At 40.3% G+C, this 13,938-nt stretch overlaps 1 protein-coding gene across 1 annotated transcript in view; it reads left to right on the forward strand.

Moving 5' to 3' along the window:
- The first annotated feature begins 539 nt into the window (after positions 1-539).
- The window catches only part of DOCK8 (dedicator of cytokinesis 8), a 73,138-nt gene continuing 59,739 nt past the window's right edge, over positions 540-13,938 (forward strand). The window contains exons 1-7 of the mRNA XM_080362900.1: positions 540-638; positions 4,870-5,045; positions 8,756-8,827; positions 12,106-12,229; positions 12,365-12,577; positions 13,096-13,181; positions 13,757-13,823. Coding sequence (XP_080219026.1) covers positions 4,918-5,045; positions 8,756-8,827; positions 12,106-12,229; positions 12,365-12,577; positions 13,096-13,181; positions 13,757-13,823 — 690 coding nt within the window. The 5' untranslated portion in view covers positions 540-638; positions 4,870-4,917. The remainder of the gene's footprint in view (positions 639-4,869; positions 5,046-8,755; positions 8,828-12,105; positions 12,230-12,364; positions 12,578-13,095; positions 13,182-13,756; positions 13,824-13,938) is intronic.

A 13,938-nucleotide genomic window follows, 5' to 3' on the forward strand; every position in this document is an offset into this window, starting at 1 on the left:
ATAAAGTATACGTTGATTTTTAAATTCTTGCTTTTAGTTTGTCTTCTGCTTTTTACAGCAGACTGCATTATTGGTATAATTCTGGGCTTACGCTGTTCAATGAGTGATCATATCTTGTTTTTATCCCTTAGTCAGTTACTAGTTCATTAGAGTATTTGCCTCCATTACGTACATTTTCCTTTCTCTGTTCTATTATGTTGTATCTTTGCTTTGCAGAAATGAATCTGTGAATATTGCTGTACAGGTTGCAATCACACTTTACTTAAGGATAAGGTTATTCTTTCTTACATTGCCTTTCCCAGCTGTAAGGATTGCAATATAACGTTAGAAATCTGTTGGAAGAGTGTCAGAACTTAGTCACATGGGACTGCAAAAGCTTTTGAGGCTTGCACCAACTACAAAACAAGGAGTCTAGAACACCATCAAAATACACTTCTGAACACTGGGGCAAGAGAGTAAATTGGCTAAGTTTGGCATTTGGAATTTGTGTGGGGATAATTGTAATTACAAGAAAATTTTCTCTGCTTAATTAAAGGCACTCCTCTGCAGAAATACGAAAGCAATTTACTCTCCAACCAGGCTTTGCACAATTCTGTCAACGAAGCTTAAGTACCCCTGGCTTTTCTACTCTTCATCTGGTAAGTTCTGGGTTTATTTTCTTTACACAGGTTTGGCATCTACATTGCTTAGTGTTTTAGGGCAAATGCAGTGATCTTGTTGTCTTGCTTTCCACTGGCTTCTGCCTGAAGCTGTTAAAAAGTACTTGCTGGGAAGCTGAACAAATTACCCATTTGTAAAAGCTGAGAATGGTGCTTTGAGCCTGAAGTAGACGGTCTTCCTGCATATTACTATAAATCAAAGTTAATTAGTAGGTGTTGGAGTATATTATATCCTTTCCTTGCTCTAAACATTCAACTACATCAAGTAAATGCATTGTGTAGTGATCACAGATGATTTGCAAAAGGAGGTCAGTGAATAAAGAGAAAAAAGAAGAAAGGTAGAGGCTCAGCTAGTTTGGCTTAGTAAACAATGTTCAGATCTAGCAGCAGAGACAGCACGGTGACATGTTTTTCAGTGCTGTAGGGTAAGCACATGCAGCGAGAAATTCCGAAGTATGCCCTGTTTGGCATAGGTATAATTGAGTCAACAGTTATGTGTCTCCGAATCATCTTCAGCCTTCCACGTGTAATCCCCCTCTAAAGAAGTCAAACCGTATGACACTGCCCCCATGACAAAGGGAAAAAACGCCAGATCTTCCAAATTGCCTTTCAGGAGGATCGGTATTTTGTGAACATACTAGGCCATAAATAAAACTGACTAAGATCTTTATACTCTCCATCTTCCTACCCTTTTAATTTTTCTTATTTTTGTGAGACGTAGTAAGTCGAAGCAGGAAAAAGTCTTTGTGCACCAGTGACTGTGAAAAATGTAAAACACTAGATGAAGCAGCTACTTCCTGTGTGTCAGGGCCTCCCGCCACACTCACTTCCTTAATCTGAAACGCTGTGGTGTTTTAACTTGTTCTTTGCGGTTATTCAGCCCGAGGAGGCTAGGCCCCTTCTCTTACATGCAGACGACTGCTTTTTGCTCTTGAGAAACCTGATAACATTTCAGTTACCGAGCGTTACGCTGTAGCTGCCATTTTGTGTGCTGTCACAATCTACATGCCTCTAGCCCATCATCCTTAAAAAGGTATGTTAGCACTAATGATTTGTGGCGTTTTCTGTAAAATAATTGTTTTGCACACTTTTATGATGTGTGAAAAGGAGTCCTGGCTTCTCAGTTGAAACTGTAGATGTTTCCTTTGATAATTTGTACCTATTTTGAGGGAGATCTTTAACCTCCATCTGCCTTTACCTTTTTCACCATCTTTTAAAATTTGTATCTGATTTACAATAGTCAAATCACACATTTGTGGCAATTAACGATTATTATTATATTAACACTTCAACTAGAAAAAGTCAGAAGGCTTAGTGAAATGTGATTGATTTGAATTGTCAGAATGGGAAAAGTGTGATTTCTGAAAGGAAGTGCAATGCTTAATAAAAAATTAGATTGTATTTTGCATGCAAAACGTTACCTCTTCAGCAACTGACAAGACGTAGTATGCTTTTGTATACTCTTAGCTGTGTTTTACTTTAATATTTTGTGATTTTTTTTTTTTTAGATGATCTTCATACATAGATATAGATAGGTAGGTAGGTAGGTAAATAGATAGATAGATAGATAGACAGACAGACAGACTAACGTAATGTTTTACCCACTTGCAATACAGTAAGTGAACTTCAAAGATATTATGCTGGCAATTAGTAAAAAATCAATAGCTGATAAAGATCACTGTTTACTCCTGACGGTTGATGCATTATGCTCAGCACTACACTAGGTACAAACCAGAAATAGTGCTTAACCTAAGAATTTATTAACAGCACAGTGTATTTCTTCAGCTGGCTGCCTCATGATTTGGTGGACTTATTGTCAGTTTCAAATTTTTCCTTTGGATAAAAAGAGCAAAGAGAGAGATTTTCCCACAGGTGTTTTCAGATAATTCAGTCGATCTCTTAAATGTACAGGCAGAGAGGTGAACTCAGAGACTTTATTAAGGCAGAAACCTATACAGTTTTCCTATAAAAGGGGAACGTGGGGCAGAGGGTGGTGGTTGACTGCATGCAAAGGTCTCTACTACATCATTTACAGGAGTGTTTACCGCATCTATTTTATTCAAAAGTTTAAATTTATTTGCTTCTCTTATATTCTTTAGCACACTTCTGTTAAATATGCTTCACTTTCTGCAAGATGTTTCTGGATTTTTATTAGCTGAATAACTTCTTCACATTTATTTCCAGAATGCTAGAAAGGCTCCAAAACTTGTATTTACCACTGATAAGTTTTAACTCATATTCCTATTTAGAGTGACTAATGTGGCATATTATGTGTGAGCCACTTTAGTTCAGAGTTACTCAGAGCTTTGCCACTATTGGGCACCTTTGCATGTTTCATAAATGGTGAAATTCCTCATTGAGTTACAATTCCTGATGTTGTGGATGTAACACCATTATGTGCAGGGGTAACTTCATGTTCAGGACAAAATCCTGTCAACATCCATGAGAGCCTTGCACAAGTAAGACTCAGTAATAATGAGTAAAGACTTAATGATTTTGGCCCTCAGATTTTATTTGTGGAGAAGGACACTAGCGTATGAGGAGGATATCTCAGAACGCATGTTGGATGAGGCAGTAGCCACAGTAACATTGAATATAAAGAAGTGATGGTATCAGGGACATTGGGTGCTTTATTTTCCGCACACCCCATCAACAGCACCATAGATGTAGGTTATCTGATCTATGTTTAGACATGTTGCTGACAGCTTCAGAAGGCAGCCTTGTAAAAGGTATTTGGGTTAATCAGTGCAATGCAATCCTAGCTCTTTACAGACAAGCATGATTTGATAGCTACTTTTTGCTAGAAGACTTCCTCCTAGTAAATAAATTATTCTAGAGCTGCTTTTCTAATGGTCTAACTATTTTTCTGTGCTCTTATTGTGCTGAGCTGTCCTCAGCCTTTCTGGAGCTCACAGAACATAAACTATAAGTTTTGTAAAGCTATAGCTTTTAGATCTATTTTTTACTTGTCGAGGAAGTTAACAACATGAGATGCTGGTTTCTGTATGCAAATGGACAGATGTTTTATTTTCTAAGCATATACAGGCTATTTTTGTTGACCTTATAGCAAGTAATATTTTCTGTTTTATCTATACATAAAATAACATATGCTTTTAACATATGGAGTCATGTTAATGTGTATGTGGAACATTTCTAGATAACATATCAAACAAGATTTTCTGCCTCTATTTTTGAGACTAAGCAGATAAAAAAGATCCAGACAACTTCATAGTGTGTACGAGTGGCAGAGTTTGCACTTGTTTAAGGTTTTTCTGATCAGGTGTTCTGTGAATGAATGGCTGATTAAATGTAATCAGATATACCTGCTCCTATCAAAGTGCAATGCCACGTGCTGTAGAAATTACAGATTTCCAAGGCTTGCAATAATTTCAGTAGTTCCACGTAACCTTCTGCATAGTTACTGTATAAACCCTAGAAAAATCCAGTAAAATTAGAACTCAAAATGCAAACCAGTAGCATTCAGAGGTGGAATATAATAATTTATTCTGATTTTGGGTAGCTCTTGTGTTTAACTTTGGAGATGAAAGTACAGAGCATTTCTAACAGTCAGTATCTTTCAGGCACAACACCTCAAATGAATGCCATCTTCATTATGGCAGCCATGGTGCTTATATTTGGTCTGTAGCTCAGGACAACTTCCAAGACTTACTGTCTTGGCCTCATTATTTCTAGTGCCTTTTGTCACATGTACTGTAGAGTCCATTGGCAGCTGCCTGACACTGTCATTTTGGTCACCTGCCCTTGTCCTGTGTTTTTCCTACTCACTGCTGCCTTTTTGATTACTTTGATTAATACCATGAATTGAACTAGGGGGACTGAGTGCACTTCGTGAGAATCCAGCAGTACGTGTCTGAGGGCATCCAGGATGTACCTCAGCCCTCCTACCAGCATTTAGGAAAGCCCAACAGAGAAAATAGGTGCAAATTTTGGTTTAAGTGTAGGATCTTCCTTACTTCTTTGTGAATTAAAACTTTCCTCTTATTGTTTCCTTTATTTTTTCAACTGAATGTTTTGTAAGCAACATCTCCCAGTATTAAATGCAGTGGCACTGTATGCAACATTAGAACTTGGTTTGCAATATTTAATAAGTAATGGAACAGTGACATGAATTAAATAAATAAGCCTAAATTACACTATTAATAAAAACCTTCTGTTGCTAAAATAAACACCTCTTGATTTCTTCCATTAGCCTTCCTTTTATGACGCAGTAGACCCAGTAGATTTTGAAGGCTTCCTCATGACACGGATGAATAACTTGGACTCGGAACTAGCACAAGAACTTGGTGATTTTCCTGAAGATGACTTGGACGTTGTCTTTACACCCAAAGAGTGCAGGACTTTGCAACCCTCTGTGCCAGAAGATGGGTAAGAAGACTTTCTCTCCCTCTGAAATCCTGATTTAAAAATAGCGTGAGCCTGGTTGCTGGCTTAAATATAGTTTTGAAGATGTTGATCTAGACACCTCTGCCATCTATCCAGCCATCGTGCAATTGCTGAACTTTAAACATTCAAACTTTGCCATTGATTCTGTTGGGCCTGTTTGCACACTTAAAATCATGCAGTGTTTATACGACTTCTTGAGCTGGGTGGTAGCAGCAGAAGTGAGGTAGACACAGACCAGGAAGAAGAGTAAAGAAGGGCAGGATGGTAGCATGGTGTCAAGGGTTTAGATTGCGGGGTGACAATAAAACCCTGGCAGATGTATTGTTAACCTCCTCTCCCCGCCTCGCTTCCCCTTTTTGCCCCTCCCTCTCCCCGCTTCCCACTCAGGACAGGCGATCGGGAGGAAAAGAAGGACAGAGAGAAGAGAAATGGAAAAATTAAAAATGTTTTACTAATGCTACTAATAAGCATAGAGAAAATATACAAAAATACAAAACCAATCTTGAAAGTCTCAGCAACTGCAGAGCCGGCACCTGAAGTCCTGGATTGGACTCTGCAGCCAACTGAAGCTGGATTCAGTCTCTCACTAGGCCTCAGTTCGCAGGGACGACTAGCAAGGTCCTCTCCTAATGTCGGCCATAAGCACAAGGGAAAAAAGAAGGGATGAGATCCTTGTGATCTCCCACTTTTATATAAAGTATTCACATGAATGGAATGTTATACACAGTTGGTCAGTTTCTTGGTCACCTGTTTCTTGTTGCCCCTCTGGTGAGATGTCCATCCATGCTTATCAATAACTTCGCATTCCATTGCTAGGTTTACTAAAACATGTATCTGGTTCCCCAGGAAAATGCAGCTAATATGAAGGCTTTAGCTGACAGGCAAATTCACTAGAAGAGAAACTTGGTTTTTAACAAAACCAGGCCATATGGAAAATAAGTTTGTAGATGTGATCACAGAGATCAAAGTTGATTCTGATCATGTAGTAAACACAGGTCTGAGCTTTTTTGCTTCTTCCCTTCCCTTCCCTTCCCTTCCCTTCCCTTCCCTTCCCTTCCCTTCCCTTCCCTTCCCTTCCCTTCCCTTCCCTTCCCTTTCCTTCCTTTCCCTTTCCCTTTCCCTTTCCCCTTCCCCTTCCCTTTCCCTTTCCCTTTCCCTTTCCCTTTCCCTTTCCCTTTCCCTTTCCCTTTCCCTTTCCCTTTCCCTTTCCCTGTTATGTGGCATTGATCACATCATTAAGCATCTCTTTCTGGCTTTAATGGTTCTTAAAGTAGTTCCTACTGCACACAGTTTGGGGGGAAAAAGCATTCATTTCTAGTGTAGGAGTCACTTCTGTTTTCAGGCTGACATTAATGAAAAAATTAGGAAGCTTTCCACTGTTTTCAACAGCTTTTAAATTAAAATAGGTAGCAAGTGTTGATACTTGGGGTCAGCCATCTTGGAAGCATTTGAGCTGATTTGATAGACAGGGAAACTATGGGCAACAGAATTTTTCAGAATGTGAAAAAGGGGTACATTTGAGAGTTTTCTGATGTGGTTTAGGAGATTCCTATGCGTTGTATACAAAATACTCTTCAAGGACTGCTTTACTGTAAATGTTACCTTCCAAGGGAACCACAAAGGCCCATTCAGTTTTGCAAGCAGTAACAGTCAGATGAACATGAAGTCGGCCCCGGTTTAGCCCCAAACTGCCATATCTGCAAAGGCAGCTAACCATGCAGTGTATTTTGGTTGGGGGGGCTGGCTCCTTCTAGTATAATTGGGAAGGGAACAGTAGAGTCCATATTCTCTGCTGTGCTTGGCCAAAACACTGAAGGAACAAAGAGGCTGGTGTCCTGGCTCACAGGGCAGACTGGCACCCCCCTCTGCTCCTGCAGAAGTTCTTACAGCCTGCTCTAATCTATACCAGCCAGCTGTATAAATTAGAACCCTATACAACAACGGTATTTGTGCAGTGTTTTCTGCCCAATGTACCAAATGCAATCAGGCTAAGCAGGAACCACAGTTCATATGCATTTTGCCAGTTGCAGACTAGCTGAATCTTGGAATCATGTAGCTCCTGGGGGATTTTGTAACATTTGTACAAAAGGTGATTTTCAGTTCAAGTTATGTGTAGAAAAAGTTCCAATCTTTATCACGAATTCTTGTTTTCTTATGGACTGTGGGAGACAGTGAATATTTTAGTGCTTGAAGTTCCCATTTATTTAAATAATGGAGAAAAATAGTAAAAAAATAGGCAACTTTGAAATGAGACTTAAAAGATAAAATGACCATTTCTCCCCTGTTTCTGAGATTACCTCCCAGGATGCCTGCTGCTTAAAAAAACAGTTACCTATTTGTTGGTTTTGGTTTTGTTTGTTTGTTTGTTTATTTTTTCCCTACTAGGACAATGTGTAGATTCATCCTGTACAGACAGTTTTAGGGCTGATTTCCACCACAGTGACATTAAGGGTTCTGTAAGGAGTCTGTGGCAAAACTCAAGTAGTCAATACCAAAAAAATACACTTTCATCGGACTTTATTACACAGCAGCTTCCCGTTTAGCCATTCATGCCACTGTAATCAATATTAGTGCTTTCACAGAAAGTCCTGGTCAAGGATGCCAGGGTGTGTTAGGGGACCTGAGAGCACAGAAGGGGCGCACACCAAAGATTTGCCTGCAGGTGATGCGGTCTGTGGTGTCTTCCTGCACCAGGAGCAGGAAACAGATACCACCGACCAAACTGGGTTAACGTGCTGCCTGCTCGCAAACACACGTCCCACGTGAACCAGATGCAGATGGTGACCAAGTGGTGTGTCAGTCCCCGGGTGGCAGGGGCACAAGGCTCCAAATTAGTTATTACTCGCTCTTGGCAATTGGTTGCAAATCTGTTAAAGAGTTCTAGGTGGAAAACGCTGAAAAGTATTATGCCTTTCACTCATTCCTGCATTGCGTGGCTATCCTGCTCTCTTACTCACTCAGAGAACATAAGAAGTGATTTTGGCACAGAGCACTAAAATTTTTCAGAATAGGGGTAGGGAAATTATGCTACAACATCATGACAGCAAATTCACAGACACTGTATTTAGCTAATAATATTTCTGTTCCAATCAGTATCTGGTCTATCAAACAGCCCTGACAACTCCCTGTATTAAGTGAGACTTATCAGAATATAGTAAAATTGAGTCATAACATATTCTTAGATGTTAAAGTTTTATTAGGCTATCTGATTAAAACCGTAGGGTCCCATTTTAGAATTTTCTTCACTTCTATGAGAGAGAGAAAATTGCACCAAAAGCATACAAGAGATTATGTATTTGCAAGACTCCAGGAACTGAGGGCTCTGGAAAAATATCTCTGTATGTTGAGACTTGTTATCACATCTTGAAAATCACAAAGATGGGTGCCTGCTATAATTTCTTTTATTTTGCTGTCTTTTATAGTAACATCAGTCTTATATTCGTGAAATGCACAGTGTAGCAAGTGGTTACCTCTGTGAAATGTATGTTTATCAATTTATAAACTCTGTATCAAAAACCTGCATCAGGGAATTCATGCAGTGCACAGAATTCTTTAAACGTCAAATAATAATTTAGCAGTAAAAAACAGGAGAGGACTAATACAGAGGCCTTTAGCATGTTTGGATAAATTTCTTTGTCCTAAAGGTATGACCGAGGTGCTAAAATATTTACAATATGTTGCTTTTTCCCCAGGGCTGAACTGGACTCACATGTCAGAGATTGTGTTCAGACGTATGTCCGGGAGTGGCTGATTGTGAACCGAAAGTAAGCTACATACAAGTAAATAAAATAGAAAACAACTTGCATCTTATTTGCCAGAGAGGAGATGCACGCTGTTATAAGTAATTCTAAAGAATAATTATTTGAATCACTGGCTGAAGACAAGAACTGACTTTTCAGTAGTATATATAACTTTCTTGTTTTGTTTGAGGTCGTGGGGTATAGTTAAATATTGTTGCCTCTGCTTCTTAATTATCAGGCACTCTAGGAATTAATTGAGAAGAAGCCACATCAGCTGCAATGATGATTTATTGAAATCAGGAATACTGCTTCTATTTGATCCCACTAAAAGGAAGGATAACAGGGATAAAGATTACATTTGTATGCATTTCATTTTCCCCTTCATACCCTGAAAATTCAACATGATCTAATTTCTAATGGTGTCTGAAAATGGAACAGAGTGCTACTAGTGAAAAAAATATAATTATGGGCTTTCCCAGCAGTGATTGATTATATTGATGAGATTATTAGTGTAACATCCAACTTTACCATTTTACATCAGTAAGCATTTTCTGCATTTGAGGGTCAGTGTGGCTCAACACATTGAATTGGACCTCTAGTCATTACAAGTGACTTAATTTCCAATTTTATTTTATTTTTTTATTTGCTTTCATTTCTTAAATGTGACAGGAACTCTCAGTCAGTGCTTTCTGTGCAGGGTTGTCTGTTCCCAGACTCTAAGGGAGTCCTCACCTCCTTCCCCTTCACTCTCTCCTGTTCTTCAGAAAGGTTTTTGGAGCTGTTTTTCTGTGCCGCTTCCTGTGCATCCCCTCCTGCACTCATGCCCTGTTCTTGAGAAGCAGCAGTATCATCAGTGGTAGAGCGCTGGTGCATTTGCTGCCATTTTATTGTGCCCCCTCACCTGCCCTTACTGCTCTGTTTCTCTGACCTGATGTACATCAGCAGTCAGTGAGTTACAGGTTGACTCCTGCTGATTGTAAGAGAATTTTATTGTTTAACGGTGCAGCTTGTGCGGGGACAGTGCAGCCACTGAGGGTTATTAAGACACTTCCTCTGGGTGTGCAGATGAAGTTGATTGAGTTCTCAGAACTGTTTCGCAGTGAGTCACTAAAAATAAGCTGGCGGGTTTTGCAGGCTCTCCAGCTGCACTGCTCAGAGCACGGACGCTGACTGTTTACACACTGTTGTTCTGACTGTGCTGCAAAGAGACAGTGAGCAGCTTTGTCTGTGCAAACGAGTAGGGAGTGAGCAGTAAAGTAGGTGAGGTGAAAAACAGAATGTAGCTATTTTTGCACTTACATGTGCTTGTAGAAACGTGAATGGAGCAGTAGAAATACATGTGTGAAAAGGTTTGTCATGTGTTTCACTATTTCATTCGTTCAGGTAAGGCAAATTTGCATTCGAAAACTTTATTGAGCAATTGCGTGGTTAACATGGTGAATGGCCCTGCTAGAGGCCCGAGCTTTGATGGCTGTGGCTAACAAAGCAAGCATGTTATTAAAAATTGCAATGGGCTAGACCGTCTGAAAGATGCTGCAGTGTCACATAAACCAGTGCTAGATTGTTACTGGGGGGTCTCATGTTGTTTGGACAGTATTCTCGAAACAGATATGAGAAGAAGCAAAAACACCAAGAGAGAAGTGAGAAAAAGTAGTTGTAGAAAGACTGAAAAAACTGTAGTTGCGTACTTGAGAAACAAAGATACATATGACAGATTGCTGAACATGTGGTCTGGTGAGCTATGGATGAGTGTGTTAGTGACATCCATCCATTTCTGGATGTGGACATTCAGAATAGGAGACTGAAGAGTCTTCAGTGGGTAGCATGAGCTGAAGCGGTCCTCATGCCCCAGGGTAGAGAAATAGGTGACAGAGGGCATGGAGAGAGCTGAGCGGTCCATATGTTGTCACCTCAGGCTGAATGGAAGGCTGGTTCCTGTGCCTGTCAGTTTCTCCTTTCAGTTGTCCTTTCTTGCTTTTCCTCAGTGAGTGACCATTAAATTGACATGTGCACTGAAAGCAGTGTTTGCCTCTGGTGAGTTTCAATTGCTACCATGCTTTTCAATAAATAAGATAAACATTTTTTTCCTGGAATACTTTAAAGGGAAAGCATCTCTATTGTAGCTTGTACACCACATGGAAAGTGTGATCTCAGGTACATAAACCTCTCCATTAATCTTTTGTTCGCCACCAGCAGTAGTGAAAAAATAATCAACAAAACCTCTTTTGGATGCTGAAATGTCTTAAACTCAACTCCTGCAGAATTTATGTCTTTCACTCTGTATGATTAAGGCAGTTCCAAAACAAGGTCACATCCAAGGATAGCTAGGATCATCTCTTTTATGATTTCAGTTTTCACTTGCAGTGAACTGGCAAATGATTAAAATGTGAACAATTAAAATTAAAACACATCAGAGCATATAATTCAGTTACTCCTAAATGTGATAAAAAGGTGTCTCCCTGATCAATAATTGCTTATCGTGGCATCTTTATGAAAGCACCCAGATGTTTACACATTGCTTTGGAAGTGTTATGGAAAGGAAAATGAACGCAGCAGGATACTGTAACTACGGAGGCTGATTGCAAAAAGGCCATCATGGGATTTAGCAAATTGCATACTAAAGTGGAAGAAATAGAGTTCTGGATGTGTCTGGTATCTTTTTTCAGGGCACCTGCTGTTTTTTTCCATCTGCTACAAAAATGTAGCTTGAAATTTGTACCTTGCTGCAAAATTTTGGGAAGCTGCCAGCAGAGAGGGTTACATTGTGCCATGGCAATAGCCTTCTTCATAAACAGGCACTATTTGAGAGGTGTGGATTGTTGTATATGATTAACTTGGGAGATCAGCCAAGTCCAGGACAAGAGCAGTAAGCTCCTTGATGTATAATTGCAGGACCAAAGAGCCAGCCAAGAGATAAGCAGTCTCGATCCATGTTCTTGAGGTCACTGAATTAATCACTGTATCTGATCAGGAGCTCAGAGCTGAATTTGTACCTAGGGCAGGATTTGCTGCTGTCTCAGGCTCACAGTCTACATGAAAGTTGTATGAATGAATTTTCTTCCTTTTAATACCATTCTTAATATACATAAATGACTTGCAGTGGTGTGATAAAACAATTAAATATTGTGAAATCACAAATTTTGGCATGAAAGCTGTGCTACACTGCTCTTTTGCACTTTTGTGTTTCCAGTTGTTTAATTTATTGTTTGGTTGGTCGGTTGGATTTTTTTGGGTTTTATTGTTTTATTTTCCCTTAACTCCTCCCTGTGCTGTCCTGACTTGCTTGGGCTTCTCTGTGAAAGGAACCAAGGGAATTCAGATACTTGCAGTCTGAAAAACAAAGGATCCCGGAAAGATTTTCACAAGACGCTTCAAAAACAAACATTTGAATCGGAAACATTGGATTCTGGCGATGCAAACTTTCAGGTACATTTTATTCATTTTGGGGAAAACGATTAAATATAAAAGCTTCCCTCAAAGGAAGCACCCTAGGATCTCTGTAACGGTGTCAAGCAGAGAGCTGCGCAAACCACAGCTTGCCATTTTGTCATTTTCCGACAGGCGGGACCCCGACACATCCCAGCTCTCCCCGAGGAGGCTTCGAGGACGACCCTCACTTCTTCCGACTTTGACCTTCGCAGCCTGCAGCCGGACCCCCGTCTGGAAAACCTGCTGCGGCACCTCAGCCCCGAGGAGTTCGAGAGGCAGAATGAGGAGGCACGACGCACCAACAGGCACGCCGAGCTCCTCGCTCTCTACCCCGCCGTGGATGAGGTGAGCTGGGACACCGACTGGCCCGCAAGCCTTCCCCAGCTGGCCGTCCCGGCATGTTCAAGGCTAAAGCTGCACTGAGGTCAAAAACCAGGGTTTGTAGCCTGGATGCATGTCTGCCTTGGGTAGTGCCATGGGGAAGGCACATCACTGTGGGCTCCTGTCAGGTATCCTGAACGTGCATTCAGGGCTTCACGAGGTTTTGTCACATCCCTTCAGTTCAGGTCGGGGCCACGATAAGGTGATACAGCTGTGTCAAGGTGTTACCCTTGGCTGAATGCTTGCTTGGGGGCCAGAAGTGTAAATATTCAGTGTAAATGCCAGACAGGGGTCAGAAGTGTAAATATTCAGGAATGTAAATCAGTTTTCTTTCATCTCTGAAGAGGTGAAATTCCTGATGAGTAGGGGAAGGTGCTAGTCTGTAGTAGCGGCCCAGTTAACATCGCAAAAAGGTTTTATGTAAGTATGTAAATTTACAGTTGTTTTAATAGAGTGTGACTAGCATAACTATTTAATGATAGGAAGATGCAGTGGAGATACGGCCGGTACCAGATCGCCCAAAGGAACATCTGGGCAACCGGATTTTGGTGAAGCTGCAGACTCTGAAGTAAGTATCCTCCACAGGTTTCACGCACCAATTCTCAGTTCATGCCGGTGTACTCCTGCCAACTCTGCTACGCCACTGCAGGTGTCCTGTTCGGCAGGTTTTTACATGCTTGCTTGTTCTTTCTTAGTGTAGCAGAGGTCTATTCCTATCCACCATTACAGAAGCCTTTAACCTGTCAGGGTGGAAAGGAGTTGGAAAAGATCCCAAATTGTATATTTCCAACGAATAGATTGGTCTCTCTACATGCTACTGGGCTTGATAAACAGAAAAAAAAATCAAGAAAGGTGTGATTGTTTTTACAATCTATCTCTGTGATATCTACGACCACCTTTCTGACAAATTTAGAAAATCACTGCGTGAAGTTTACTTCCCTTTTTTTCCTCTTGAAATCATCTAATAAAATTCACTAATAAAAAAATCCTCTGGACATTGAGAAAGCTGAGGTCTGGAACTACATATTTATCCTTATTTTCTAATGGAAGTGCCAGTCAAACTATAGCCCTTTCATTTTTTTTATTATACAGAGTCATGAGAATGCAGTATTAATCAGTGTCCTATGTGTTTTTCCTTAACAGGTTTGATATAGAGATTGAACCTTTGTTTGCATGCATAGCTCTCTATGATATAAAAGAAAGAAAAAAGGTAAGTGTGCATACAGTATTTTTGTTCAGTTGGCTTGGATTTTTATTTCTGGAGCAGTAACTTAGGAAAACTTACAAAAAACATGCAACTCCTTCACACTTTGAGTCTGATCCAC

Source organism: Nesoenas mayeri (assembly GCF_963082525.1).
Source record: "Nesoenas mayeri genome assembly, chromosome: Z".
NCBI lineage: Eukaryota > Metazoa > Chordata > Aves > Columbiformes > Columbidae > Nesoenas > Nesoenas mayeri.